The sequence below is a fragment of the Convolutriloba macropyga genome, chromosome 6 (assembly GCF_964194025.1).
Source record: "Convolutriloba macropyga chromosome 6, txConMacr16.3, whole genome shotgun sequence".
NCBI classification, from domain to species: Eukaryota; Metazoa; Xenacoelomorpha; order Acoela; family Convolutidae; genus Convolutriloba; species Convolutriloba macropyga.
The window spans coordinates 61,917,037-61,930,517 of NC_134473.1; the positions used below are offsets into that span (position 1 = coordinate 61,917,037).

Here is a 13,481-nt window from a genome sequence, read left to right on the forward strand (position 1 = left end):
TGCAGCGAATCAGCCGGTCAACAAGATGATTTGGTGTTTCTTTTATTTTTTCTTTGTTTTCATAGCCCTTGATACATAAAACATGAGAATTTATGCTGCATCATGCGCGACACGTTTTTAAGTTGGATGTTGATCTTTTTATGTGCTAGAAAAACATATCACAGAAGCGCTCGATATCTCGATCAGAAAAGTCCCAGAAAGAGCCTTTTTCTCTGAAAGGATCTTTTTTAGTTCTGGGGCCCAAAAGAGAAGACCGCCATTCATGTTGACGTAAAAAGGTTTTAGGCCGCTGTTTTGAAGTCTCGAGTATTGCTGTTTGAACTTCAAATATGTGTCTGCGTGCTTAAAAAGACATTCAAAAGACCCAGTTTGTGCTTTAACGTTTGATGCAGCTTATCCTCTTCCGTTTTGAGCAGTGTGCTTGTTGCAGTTTGAGGGAGCCAGAACTGCTTTATTCTCTCGGCATGAACAAACCGACAGGTGATTTGATAGCAGCCAAAGAAAGCGTTGGACGAAATGTCCAGAAAAGTTACCCCGTAACGATGCATGAAATCAGCCTGTCTGTCAGGAAGCGTGTCTTGCTAGGGCATCAGACAATCTTGCTTTCACTGATCTCTTTCTAAGTCTTGCGCCCTCCAGCAGATGCAAAGAAAGCATTCTAGTTGCTTTGGATCGCAAGAACTTGTTAGCTGCAACGCTAATTTCTCTCTTGGCACTGAATCTATCTCGAAACGGTTTTCAACTCAGTCTCAAATCCTGACTCTCGTCCTGAAAATTACACTGGCTCGTTGCACTTTATATTACAATGAGTTTTCCTCTGCAACCAACTCTTTATATAATACCGTTCCGCTGAGAAGTCTGAAAACGCCATTGAAGCAGCCGTGGAGCACAAATTTGTTCTTTGCGAGCCGAGTTTTTCTTATTACGAGTCATTTTTTGAGCCCCTTGTAGCCGAAGAGTTGAGTGTTTTTTTACAGATTTTGAAACGGCATAGCACTACTTTACCCTGCCTGTGTAAAACAAACATTAATTACCATTATCAGACATTCACGCATTTATACACGTTATCTCAGTCAGATTCTGCGGTCATAATCGTCCGTGGCTAAGCTACAACGCTTCTTGCGAGAATATCTTACAGAGCAACTGATTTTGTTGATGAAGATTACAAAGTAGATACCAACATCCAGGGTACAGAGGAGAATGCTAGGAAAACTAAAGTTTCTTCTCTACAGATTCAAAGTTGACGAGCGGTCAATGCTGTAGCCTTTGTTTGAATTGCTCTGGATAATAAAACTGCCGCAAATACATTGAATATTTTACATCTAAATGATCCAATAGCAACATTGTCGCTAGAATTGATTTTCATCAACTGCTTTTTTGAGAACCTATTTGCGCAACTTTGTATGATCAGTAGGACCCTCTAAAATGTATCCCAAACACCTTACACTCTGTATATGGTTTTGCTAAAAATTAAACTGAATTGGCACTTAATATCATCTTTTGTGAATTGGTGCCTGTAGGAGAACTTTAACTACTGTTGTCTAACAACTTCTCTGTAGTGATGTGAGGCCAATAGCGATCATGGAAGTAGCAAGGCTACTCGTTGTAAATTCCTTCTTCAAAAATCGTAAAATGGTGAAACAGAGCTGTTTGACACTATTCGAGTGTGTTGGAGTCAGTGCAAGTGCAGAGACAATTTCTTCACTCTGCAATCATAACGTATCTAAATTTCTTTATAACTGGATCACACCATGTGGTACTTCAAATTGAGTTACGGAATGTGTTCAATTCTGTGAAACATTTGCACCAGCTGCCAGGTGCTAATCATTTTTTTCGGAAGACGCAGATTCAAATTTTGTTTTTTTAACACATCTCTTAGTTTTGCAATTCTTCTACAATGCACCGAATCAGGCGTTAAACAAACGCACCTGAAATCTATCAAACGAAAACCAGTTTTCAAATTTTTGACGCAGTTTACAAATTTTTGCTACTTTCAACACGTCCCCTGGTTTTACAATGGTGCTACAATGCAGCGAATCAGGCGGTCAACAAGATGATTTGGTGTTTCTTGTACTTTTTTCTTTGTTTTCATGGCCCTTGATACATAAAACATGAGAATTTATGCTGCATCATGCGCGGCACGTTTTTTAGTTGGATGTTGATCTTTTCATGTGCTAGAAAAACATATCACAGAAGCGCTTGATATCTCGATCAGAAAAGTCCCAGAAAGAGCCTTTTTCTCTGAAAGGATCTTTTTTAGTTCTGGGGCCCAAAAGAGAAGACCGCCATTCATGTTGACGTAAAAAGATTTTAGGCCGCTGTTTTGAAGTCTCGAGTATTGCTGTTTGAACTTCAAATATGTGTCTGCGTGCTTAAAAAGACATTCAAAAGACCCAGTTTGTGCTTTAACGTTTGATGCAGCTTATCCTCTTCCGTTTTGAGCAGTGTGCTTGTTGCAGTTTGAGGGAGCCAGAACTGCTTTATTCTCTCGGCATGAACAAACCGACAGGTGATTTGATAGCAGCCAAAGAAAGCGTTGGACGAAATGTCCAGAAAAGTTACCCCGTATCGATGCATGAAATCAGCCTGTCTGTCAGGAAGCGTGTCTTGCTAGGGCATCAGACAATCTTGCTTTCACTGATCTCTTTCTAAGTCTTGCGCCCTCCAGCAGATGCAAAGAAAGCATTCTAGTTGCTTTGGATCGCAAGAACTTGTTAGCTGCAACGCTAATTTCTGTCTTGGCACTGAATCTATCTCGAAACGGTTTTCAACTCAGTCTCAAATCCTGAGTCTCGTCCTGAAAATTACACTGGCTCGTTGCACTTTATATTACAATGAGTTTTCCTCTGCAACCAACTCTTTATATAATACCGTTCCGCTGAGACGTCTGAAAACGCCATTGAAGCAGCCGTGGAGCACAAATTTGTTCTTTACGATTCGAGTTTTTCTTATTACGAGTCATTTTTTGAGCCCCTTGTAGCCGAAGAGTTGAGTGCTTTTTACAGATTTTGAAACGGCATAGCAGTACTTTACTCTGCCTGTGTAAAACAAACATTAGTTACCATTATCAGACATTCACGCATTTATACACGTTATCTCAGTCAGATTCTGCGGTCATAATCTTCCGTGGCTAAGCTACAACGCTTCTTGCGAGAATATCTTACAGAGCAACTGATTTTGTTGATGAAGATTACAAAGTAGATACCAACATCCAGGGTACAGAGGAGAATGCTAGGAAAACTAAAGTTTCTTCTCTACAGATTCAAAGTTGACGAGCGGTTAATGCTGTAGCCTTTGTTTGAGTTGCTCTGGATAATAAAACTGCCGCAAATACATTGAATATTTTACATCTAAATGATCCAATAGCAACATTGTCGCTAAAATTGATTTTCATCAACTGCTTTTTTGAGAAACTATTTGCGCAACTTTGTATGATCAGTAGGACCCTCTAAAATGTATCCCAAACACCTTACACTCTGTATATGGTTTTGCTAAAAATTAAACTGAATTGGCACTTAATATCATCTTTTGTGAATTCGTGCCTGTAGGAGAACTTTAACTACTGTTGTCTAACAACTTCTCTGTAGTGATGTGAGGCCAATAGCGATCATGGAAGTAGCGAGGCTACTCGTTGTAAATTCCTTCTTCAAAAATCGTAAAATGGTGAAACAGAGCTGTTTGACACTATTCGAGTGTGTTGGAGTCAGTGCAAGTGCAGAGACAATTTCTTCACTCTGCAATCATAACGTATCTAAATTTCTTTATAACTGGATCACACCATGTGGTACTTCAAATTGAGTTACGGAATGTGTTCAATTCTGTGAAACATTTGCACCAGCTGGCAGGTGCTAATCATTTTTTTCGGAAGACGCAGATTCAAATTTTGTTTTTTTAACACATCTCTTAGTTTTGCAATTCTTCTACAATGCACCGAATCAGGCGTTAAACAAACGCACCTGAAAACTATCAAACGAAAACCAGTTTTCAAATTTTTGACGCAGTTTACAAATTTTTGCTACTTTCAACACGTCCCTTGGTTTTACAGTGGTGCTACAATGCAGCGAATCAGGCGGTCAACAAGATGGTTTGGTGTTTCTTTTACTTTTTTCGTTGTTTTCACGGCCCTTGATACATAAAACATGAGAATTTATGCTGCATCATGCGCGGCACGTTTTTTATTTGGATGTTGATCTTATTTTGTGCTAGAAAAACATATCACGGAAGCGCTTGATATCTCGATCAGAAAAGTCCCAGAAAGAGCCTTTTTCTCGGAAAGGACCTGCTTTAGCTCTGGGGCCAAAAGAGAAGACCAGCATTGATCGTGAAATAGAACGTAGTTTAGGCCTCTGTTTTGAAGTCACGGGTGTTTTGAAGTCACCGCATGAAGAAACAGGCAGGTGATTTGTTTGATTGTAGTCAAAGAAAAGGGTTGGACGAAATGACTGGAAAAGTTGCCCCATAACGATGCATGAAATCAAAGCTGTCTGCCAAGAAGCATGTCTCGCTTGGGCATCAGACAATCTCAGAGCAAGTCTGGGCTGTCTATGTTTTCTTGACACTGGCATCAAATGGTTTCATTTTGAATCTGTTATCAACATCTTTCCGAAAGTCTGGCTTTCACTTATCTTTTCCTATGTCTTCAGCCCTCCTGCAGATGCAAATGAAGCATTCAAGGAACTTTAGATCGCAAGAAATTGTTAGCTTCACAGCTGATTACTCTCTTAGCGCTACATCTTTCTCTACTATCTCCAAACGATTTTCAATTCAGTCTGAAATGCAGACTCTCGTCCTGAAAATCACGCTGCCCCGTTGTACTTTATTTTACAATGAGTTCTCTGCAACCAACCGTATAAATAATGCGGCTGGGCTAAGAAGAAAGTAGTGAACGCCATTGAAACAGCTCTAATTTGCGTGGAGCTCAAATTTGCGATATCAAATTTGCGCTTGATATCTCGATCAGAAAAGTCCCAGAAAGAGCCTTTTTCTCGGAAAGGACCTGTTTTAGCTCTGGGGCCAAAAGAGAAGACCAGCATTGATCGTAAAATAGAACGTAGTTTAGGCCTCTGTTTTTTTAAGTCACGGGTGTTGCTATTTGAACTTCATAAATGTGTCTGAGTGCTTAAAGAAACATTACAAAATCCTGTTTGTGCTTTATCATTTGATGAAATTTATCCTCTTATGTTGGGGGCAGAGTACTTTTTGCGGTTTGATGGAGCCTGAACTGCTTTTTTTCTCCGCATGAAGAAACAGGCAGGTGATTTGTTTGATTGTAGCCAAAGAAAAGCGTTGGACGAAATGACTGGAAAAGTTGCCCCATAACGATGCATGAAATCAAACCTGTCTGCCAAGAAGCATGTCTCGCTTGGGCATCAGATAATCTCGAGAGCAAGTCTGGTCTGTCTATGTTTTCTTGGCACTGGCATCAAATGGTTTCCTTTTGAATCTCTTATCAACATCTTTCCGAAAGTCTGGCTTTCACTTATCTTTTCCTATGTCTTCAGCCCTCCTGCAGAAGCAAATGAATTATTCAAGGAACTTTAGATCGCAAGAATTTGATAGCTTCACATTTAATTACTCTCTTAGCGCTACATCTTTCTCTACTATCTCCAAACGATTTTCAATTCTTTCTCAAATGCAGACTATCGTCCTGACAATCACGCTGCCACGTTTTACTTTCTTTTACAATGAGTTCTCTGCAACCAACAGTATAAATAATGCGGCTTGGCTAAGAAGAAAGTGTACGCCATTGAAACAGCTCTAATTTGCGTGGAGCTCAAATTTGCGATATCAAATTTGCGCTTGATATCTCGATCAGAAAAGTCCCAGAAAGAGCCTTTTTCTCGGAAAGGACCTGTTTTAGCTCTGGGGCCAAAAGAGAAGACCAGCATTGATCGTGAAATAGAACGTAGTTTAGGCCTCTGTTTTTTTTAAGTCACGGGTGTTGCTATTTGAACTTCATAAATGTGTCTGAGTGCTTAAAGAAACATTCCAAAATCCTGTTTGTGCTTTATCATTTGATGAAATTTATCCTCTTATGTTGGGGGCAGAGTACTTTTTGCGGTTTGATGGAGCCTGAACTGCTTTATTTTCTCCGCATGAAGAAACAGGCAGGTGATTTGTTTGATTGTAGCCAAAGAAAAGCGTTGGACGAAATGACTGGAAAAGTTGCCCCATAACGATGCATGAAATCAAACCTGTCTGCCAAGAAGCATGTCTCGCTTGGGCATCAGACAATCTCGAGAGCAAGTCTGGTCTGTCTATGTTTTCTTGGCACTGGCATCAAATGGTTTCCTTTTGAATCTCTTATCAACATCTTTCCGAAAGTCTGGCTTTCACTTATCTTTTCCTATGTCTTCAGCCCTCCTGCAGAAGCAAATGAAGCATTCAAGGAACTTTAGATCGCAAGAATTTGATAGCTTCACATTTAATTACTCTCTTAGCGCTACATCTTTCTCTACTATCTCCAAACGATTTTCAATTCTTTCTCAAATGCAGACTATCGTCCTGAAAATCACGCTGCCACGTTGTACTTTCTTTTACAATGAGTTCTCTGCAACCAACCGTATAAATAATGCGGCTTGGCTAAGAAGAAAGTGTACGCCATTGAAACAGCTCTAATTTGCGTGGAACTCAAATTTGCGATCTCAAATTTGCGCTTGATATCTCGATCGGAAAAGTCCCAGAAAGAGCCTTTTTCTCGAAAAGGACCTGCTTTAGCTCTGGGGCCAAAAGAGAAGACCAGCATTGATCGTGAAATAGAACGTAGTTTAGGCCTCTGTTTTGAAGTCATGGGTGTTGCTATTTGAACTTCATAAATGTGTCTGAGTGCTTCAAGAAACATTCCAAAATCCTGTTTGTGCTTTATCATTTGATGAAATTTATCCTCTTATGTTGGGGGCAGAGTACTTTTTGCGGTTTGATGGAGCCAGAACTGCTTTATTTTCTCCGCATGAAGAAACAGGCAGGTGATTTGTTTGATTGTAGCCAAAGGAAAGCGTTGGACGAAATGACTGGAAAAGTTGCCCCATAACGATGCATGAAATCAAACCTGTCTGCCAAGAAGCATGTCTCGCTTGGGCATCAGACAATCTCGAGAGCAAGTCTGGTCTGTCTATGTTTTCTTGGCACTGGCATCAAATGGTTTCATTTTGAATCTCTTATCAACATCTTTCCGAAAGTCTGGCTTTCACTTTTCTTTTCCTATGTCTTCAGCCCTCCAGCAGATGCAAAGAAAGCATTCAAGGTGCGTTGGATCGCAAGAGCTTGTTAGCTTCACAGCTAATTACTCTCTTAGCGCTACATCTTTCTCTACTATCTCCAAACTATTTTCAATTCATTCTCAAATGCAGACTATCGTCCTGAAAATTACGCTGCCACGTTGTACTTTCTTTTACAATGAGTTCTCTGCAACCAACCGTATAAATAATGCGGCTTGGCTAAGAAGAAAGTGTACGCCATTGAAACAGCTCTAATTTGCGTGGAGGTCAAATTTGCGATATCAAATTTGCGCTAGATATCTCGATCAGAAAAGTCCCAGAGCCTTTTTCTCGGAAAGGACCTGTTTTAGCTCTGGGGCCAAAAGAGAAGACCAGCATTGATCGTGAAATAGAACGTAGTTTAGGCCTCTGTTTTTTTAAGTCACGGGTGTTGCTATTTGAACTTCATAAATGTGTCTGAGTGCTTAAAGAAACATTCCAAAATCCTGTTTGTGCTTTATCATTTGATGAAATTTATCCTCTTATGTTGGGGGCAGAGTACTTTTTGCGGTTTGATGGAGCCTGAACTGCTTTATTTTCTCCGCATGGAGCTCAAATTTGCGATCTCAAATTTGCGCTTGATATCTCGTTCAGAAAAGTCCCAGAAAGAGCCTTTTTCTCGGAAAGGACCTGTTTTAGCTCTGGGGCCAAAAGAGAAGACCAGAATTGATCGTGAAATAGAACGTAGTTTAGGCCTCTGTTTTGAAGTCACGGGAGTTGCTATTTGAACTTCATAAATTTGTCTGCGTGCTTAAAGAAATATTTCAAAGATCCGGTTTGTGCTTTATCATTTGATGAAATTTATCCTCTTATGTTGGGGGCAGAGTACTTTTTGCGGTTTGACGGATCCAGAACTGCTTTATTTTCTCCGCATGAAGAAACAGGCAGGTGATTTGTTTGATTGTAGCCAAGGAAAAGGGTTGGACGAAATGACTGGAAAAAATGCCCCATAACGATGCATGAAATCAAACCTGTCTGCCAAGAAGCATGTCTCACTTGGGCATCAGACAATCTCGAGAGCAAGTCTGGGCTGTCTATGTTTTCTTGGCACTGGTATCAAGTGGTTTCATTTTGAATCTCTTATCAACATCTTTCCGAAAGTCTGGCTTTCACTTATCTTTTCCTATGTCTTCAGCCCTCCTGCAGATGCAAATGAAGCATTCAAGGAACTTTAGATCGCAAGAAATTGTTAGCTTCACAGCTGATTACTCTCTTAGCGCTACATCTTTCTCTACTATCTCCAAACGATTTTCAATTCAGTCTCAAATGCAGACTCTCGTCCTGAAAATCACGCTGCCCCGTTGTACTTTATTTTACAATGAGTTCTCTGCAACCGACCGTTTAAATAATGCGGTTCGGCTAAGAAGAAAGGGTACGCCATTGAAACAGCTCGAGTATGCGTGGAGCTCAAATTTGCGAATTGCAAGCGGAGTTGTTCTTACCACGGGGCATTTTTTGAGCCCATCGCAATAGAAGAGTTGTGTTTTTATACAGTTTTTGGAACGGTATTGCAGTGCATTGCTCTGTCAGTGTAAAGCAAAAATTAATTACCGTTATCAGATATTCGCGCATTTGGACACGCAATCTCAGTTAGGTTCTGCGGTCATCATCATCCGTGGCTCAACTACAACGCTTCTTGCGAGAGTATCTTACAGAGCAACTGATTTAGTTACTTAAGAGCAAAATAGATCACTCAGTTTGATAACCAAGTAATTTGTTATAATTCGAGGGAATTTTTCGTTCATACGTTCATGAAGAATCCGATAACAACAATTGAAGAATTTTTGCAGAAACAAACAAGTCACATCAATTTTGCTAAAAGTAAGTTTAGAAAGACTGTTCTGACGTCAAATTAGTATATTTCAATTGAGTAACCGTTTACTGTATTGAAAATATTAGTTGGATGTAAGAACCGTCTTTTTTAAAATTTTTAGTGATCTCAAACAGTTTTCATCTTTTTTTTCGGACTGAAGAAATCGCGATCAGTAATTTTCCTATGGGAGTTTACCCATGACCAATGTTAGATTGTTTGCTTCTGCAATAATTATTCTATTGCTGTTATCGTACTCTTCAGGCAAATGCTATATTTCATGATCGTTTATTGTTTCCGTAGCATATTAGAAGTGTTTTGTCTAATTCTACCCAATATCAAAATACCCTGTAGTAAGATACTCAGCCATTTTAAAATACAGAGCAATAGTTAACCATTTGAGCTTAACGATGCGTATGATATTTTTTGTTTAGTAAGTTTGCGTATTTTACTGACTTATGTGGTACACCACAATTATTTCACCCGATCGCCGTTCTCTATAGATATTAATATAATTAAGATTAATGATAAATTGGGTTGGGGGAAAGTGTTTGGAATTAAAAAGTTTGCGGTGTTAAATGATGCGGGTGAAAAGATATGACGAAAGAAATAGAAAAATTTAATATACATATTGTGTTTGAGAGGCGCATGTGTATACTTGAAGCGTGCGTGTTTTTTAGATTTCCATCTAGAACTGGTGAACGTGCGAGCAACCAATTTCTTGAAGGCGGTCAGAATTTAGGCAATGTCAGTTTATCCAATACTGAAGTGATCAGTTCTGCCCTGTCATCGTCAGGTGACGTCAGAGGAAAACGTGAACCGGAAGGTCCTCCCATCTCTGAGGTCATGCAAGATCAAGACCTGAAAACGCCTTCGAGTTCAGATGGGTTAAACTTCTATGGCACTTTACAATTGGGAGATTACGAGCTACCTCTTTATCAGATGAGTGGGGATCAATTGAAACAGTTGCAAATCGATCACGCTTTTAGCTTCCAAGGAACCTCGGCCACTATCTCTAGAAGCAGCAACATTAATGCAGATCCGGATTCACCGGTGAATTGATTGACTATGGCGCTTTTTCCTTTTCTGTTCAGCCCCCCTTATGTCAAGGCATTTCTTGTCTAACTGGGGAAGCATAACGTGGGGGGGGAGGGGGGAGGGGAGGGGAGGGGAGGGGAGGGGAGGGGAGGGGAGGGGAGGGGAGGGGAGGGGGGATGTTGTAACGCAGTTGTAAAATATGAATCGGATATCGAGTCAAGAAAATAACAGAAAAGATCTTACAAAAGACAGATGTTGTTGATCAGTTGTTTTGAATTTGAATCCTTGTTCAATTTGTGGTTATAGCTATTTTAAATTATGCTATTAAAAAAAGCCTGTGTGCAAAATTAGAATTCTGTAACTGTCCGTTTTTCTCGCAACGAGAGGACCGAGCATCGAACAAGAAGAATGTTTCTGAAGTTTTCGCAGATATGTATTTTGTTTTTTTTTTACATAGTAAAACATGAATAAAACTATGTTGTGATTCTAAAATACAGAATTATCAGAGAGCAGAAAAAACATAAATACTAACTTTCGTTTTTTCAACAGCCTACTGTGCCTGAGCTATCATTATTAAACGCTGCTTAGAGGTAGCTTCAATAAATTGCTATTGCGGTCTTTTAGTTTCGTTACTATCGATTTAAATTTGTTTGGTTTGAAGAAAATAGACTGAATTTGAACAGTTTTAATTTTTCCCTTTGAAGTTTTATGCTTTGTTCTGTCTTTTTTTCTGCCTTTTGGGGTATTTTTTATGTTCAATTTGCTTAATTAGGGCTGTTGGTAGAGTTAATGTTGCTAAACTGAAACAAATGAAATTTTTGATGCCACATAATTTCATAAAGTAAATTATTAAGTTCTGCATTTTTGTAGTTTTCACTTTTTGCTCATGTTTTAAGTGTTATTCAGTGCGTTTGGGTCTCATGTGGCCAGGGTGTAAGTTAAGTTTTGCTTCGAGTCAATTCTGGAGTTTTTCAAAATTCGCCTTACCTTTTGGCCAAATTTTTTTGTTTTACATAAGTAAAAATTGACTTGACTCACCTCACTCACTGTTTGCATTGAATGGATTTCAAATTCTTTCAAGCATTGAATTACGTGAATGTAGCAATGTAATGAATGTGGTCAAAGTCAGAAGAGCAAAATCTAAAGAAACGGTATAAAGCCGGGTCATTAAGTCTTAGTGCATTAGGTCATCAAAGTTCATTAGAGTGATCGCTAGCCGACTTTAGTATTATGCTTATTAATTTCCAATTTAGAAGCGAAATTAAGTTTAGTTTTAGAATCTAACTGAAACTACACACCGATTTGTAACACTTTGAAATTTTGCGAAAAAATTCGGTCAATTTCTTTCTCTTCTTTTTTTCTGTTTTGATCACGATGTGCATCAAGAGCATCAACGGTGGCTTTTTTTCCGGCAATTTGCCGGATAAGTTTTTTATTATAGCTGCGAAGCTGTAAGCTGAGCGTAGCTATATTGCGGTGCTCTTGGTTTTTTTTTTCGTCTGACGCTCTTTTTTCGTTTTACATTTGTTCATACAGCAAAGCTGAAAAAGTCAAATTTTCTGAATGACTTCTTCCTCTCACTAACGGAATTTGTGCGCGTGACGTCATTTCTCACTCGCTTTAGCGAAAGTTTTTAGGTTATTTGCGTGATTAGATTTTGATCATACGTGACTTACCTCACTCAATAAAATGACTTTTGCACTTTAAAACTTAGGTTTAATTTGAATTCGTTTAAGGTCAAAGGAACTCATTTGTGTAGTAAAGGTCCCTAATAAGAGGCTTCTGTGGAATGAATTTCAACAACCTTTATTGATTTATCGCTGAATGTTTTTTAGCCTAGTTTTCTGAGTGGCGTCGATTTTTTTTTCAATTTAGATCTGTGTCTGTTTCTATCTCTATTATATGGCACGCAAGTCTATTCTTTCGCAGCTATTCCGGCAATCTGCCGGCTATGTTTACAATTAAAAAAAATTGAATTGTACTGGGGAGGTTCGAAGAGGAGCATAGGAGGATGGACTTTTTAAATCGATAATTTTGTTGGAGTGTTTCAAACAGGAAATGTTGCTCGTGAATACTTAGTTTTTAGGTCAAATTGATGAGCAAATTGAAGTGGCAACAAAAGAGACTACTTTTCTTTTGGTATCGGCATTTTGAAAGGGAGCAAGCAAAGTACGCGTGAAAAGTTTTCGTCAGGTGAGCATAGTTTCACGTGCAGTTTTTACTAATCAATCTTCTTTTCCGCTCATTTTTTAAACTGAAATAACTTGCCTGGTAATCACTACATTAGAGGTTTTTACTAGGTGTATTTTTCTAGCAATTTTGCGTGAATAGCGTACATTTTGTAATCAATTGCCGCATTCTTCAGTATGTTGTATCCAAATGTGTATGATTGGCTAGCATAGTTCTCTTTGTTGCACACTGGTACAGGTTTGCACTGGTTCCAACGTTAATTTTAAAAAGGCCAAATATCAGGAAAGTATCTTTTTGATAAAATTCTGTATAGTTATCTTCCACTCTGCTCATATTTAGCAGTTTTCCAAAAACTAAAAGGATAATTTTCTCCTTTCTATGATCAATCGAAGTTAAATATTTCCATTTTGTTTGGTTGATGATTGCCTGGCTGCTGTAATGAATTTTTTTTGGCGTTATCAGATGGTACTTTGCTTTTCCAGTTTTCTGTGTATGGAACTCATTTTTTAAGCTCGTGGTCTGTTCTTCCGGTATTTTATTGTAAAGGAAAACTGCAGAAATAACTAATTGGTAAATTTGTTTTTTTTCTCAAACATTTTCAAGTTTTCGGGATTTTATTTGTAAAATTTGTAAAATGCACGTCAGATTCTAAAAAAAATTGTGGTGATGTTGCAATTTTGATTTTATCTGCTCAGTATTTCGTTCAGACTTTCTCAAATCGTGAAACAATGAAAGATTGGAATTGTTATCGTTCAGAAAAGACCCATTTTCAGGTTTTATATTATTGAAAAAAATGGCTAAACCTTGTACTGTGCGGTGAACAAAAGGTCATGATCTGAATTGATGATTTCTTAATTATTTTTCAAAGTATTCAAAGAAAAGTTCAACTCCGAGTAAACTTTGATGGATTTTATTAAGTTTTTTTTGTTCTTCCTTGGCACTAGATTGTTAAGGAGCTTATCTTGTGTAAGGAACTTTGCCTGTTAAGCCATTCTGAGCTGCAAGAAATTTTTTTATAATGGATTTTTTTCCGAAAATAGGTTTCTTGATTAGTCTCTCAAAAAATCAAAAGCAAGTTTAGATGTAAAAATTTGATCAAAATTAATTTTAAATAAACGGTATTTCTATTGATGGTGTGATTCTTAAAGAAATACCTTTAATTTGTAAAAAGGTTCACGTGAGCTCAC

At 38.4% G+C, this 13,481-nt stretch overlaps 1 protein-coding gene across 1 annotated transcript in view; it reads left to right on the forward strand.

Annotated features, from left to right (window-relative positions):
- The window catches only part of LOC142341826 (uncharacterized), a 78,884-nt gene extending 68,703 nt beyond the window's left edge, over positions 1 to 10,181 (forward strand). The window contains exon 8 of the mRNA XM_075393077.1: positions 9,747 to 10,181. Within this exon, the coding sequence (XP_075249192.1) occupies positions 9,747 to 10,128 (382 nt within the window). The 3' untranslated portion in view covers positions 10,129 to 10,181. The remainder of the gene's footprint in view (positions 1 to 9,746) is intronic.
- Positions 10,182 to 13,481: the final 3,300 nt, after the last annotated feature.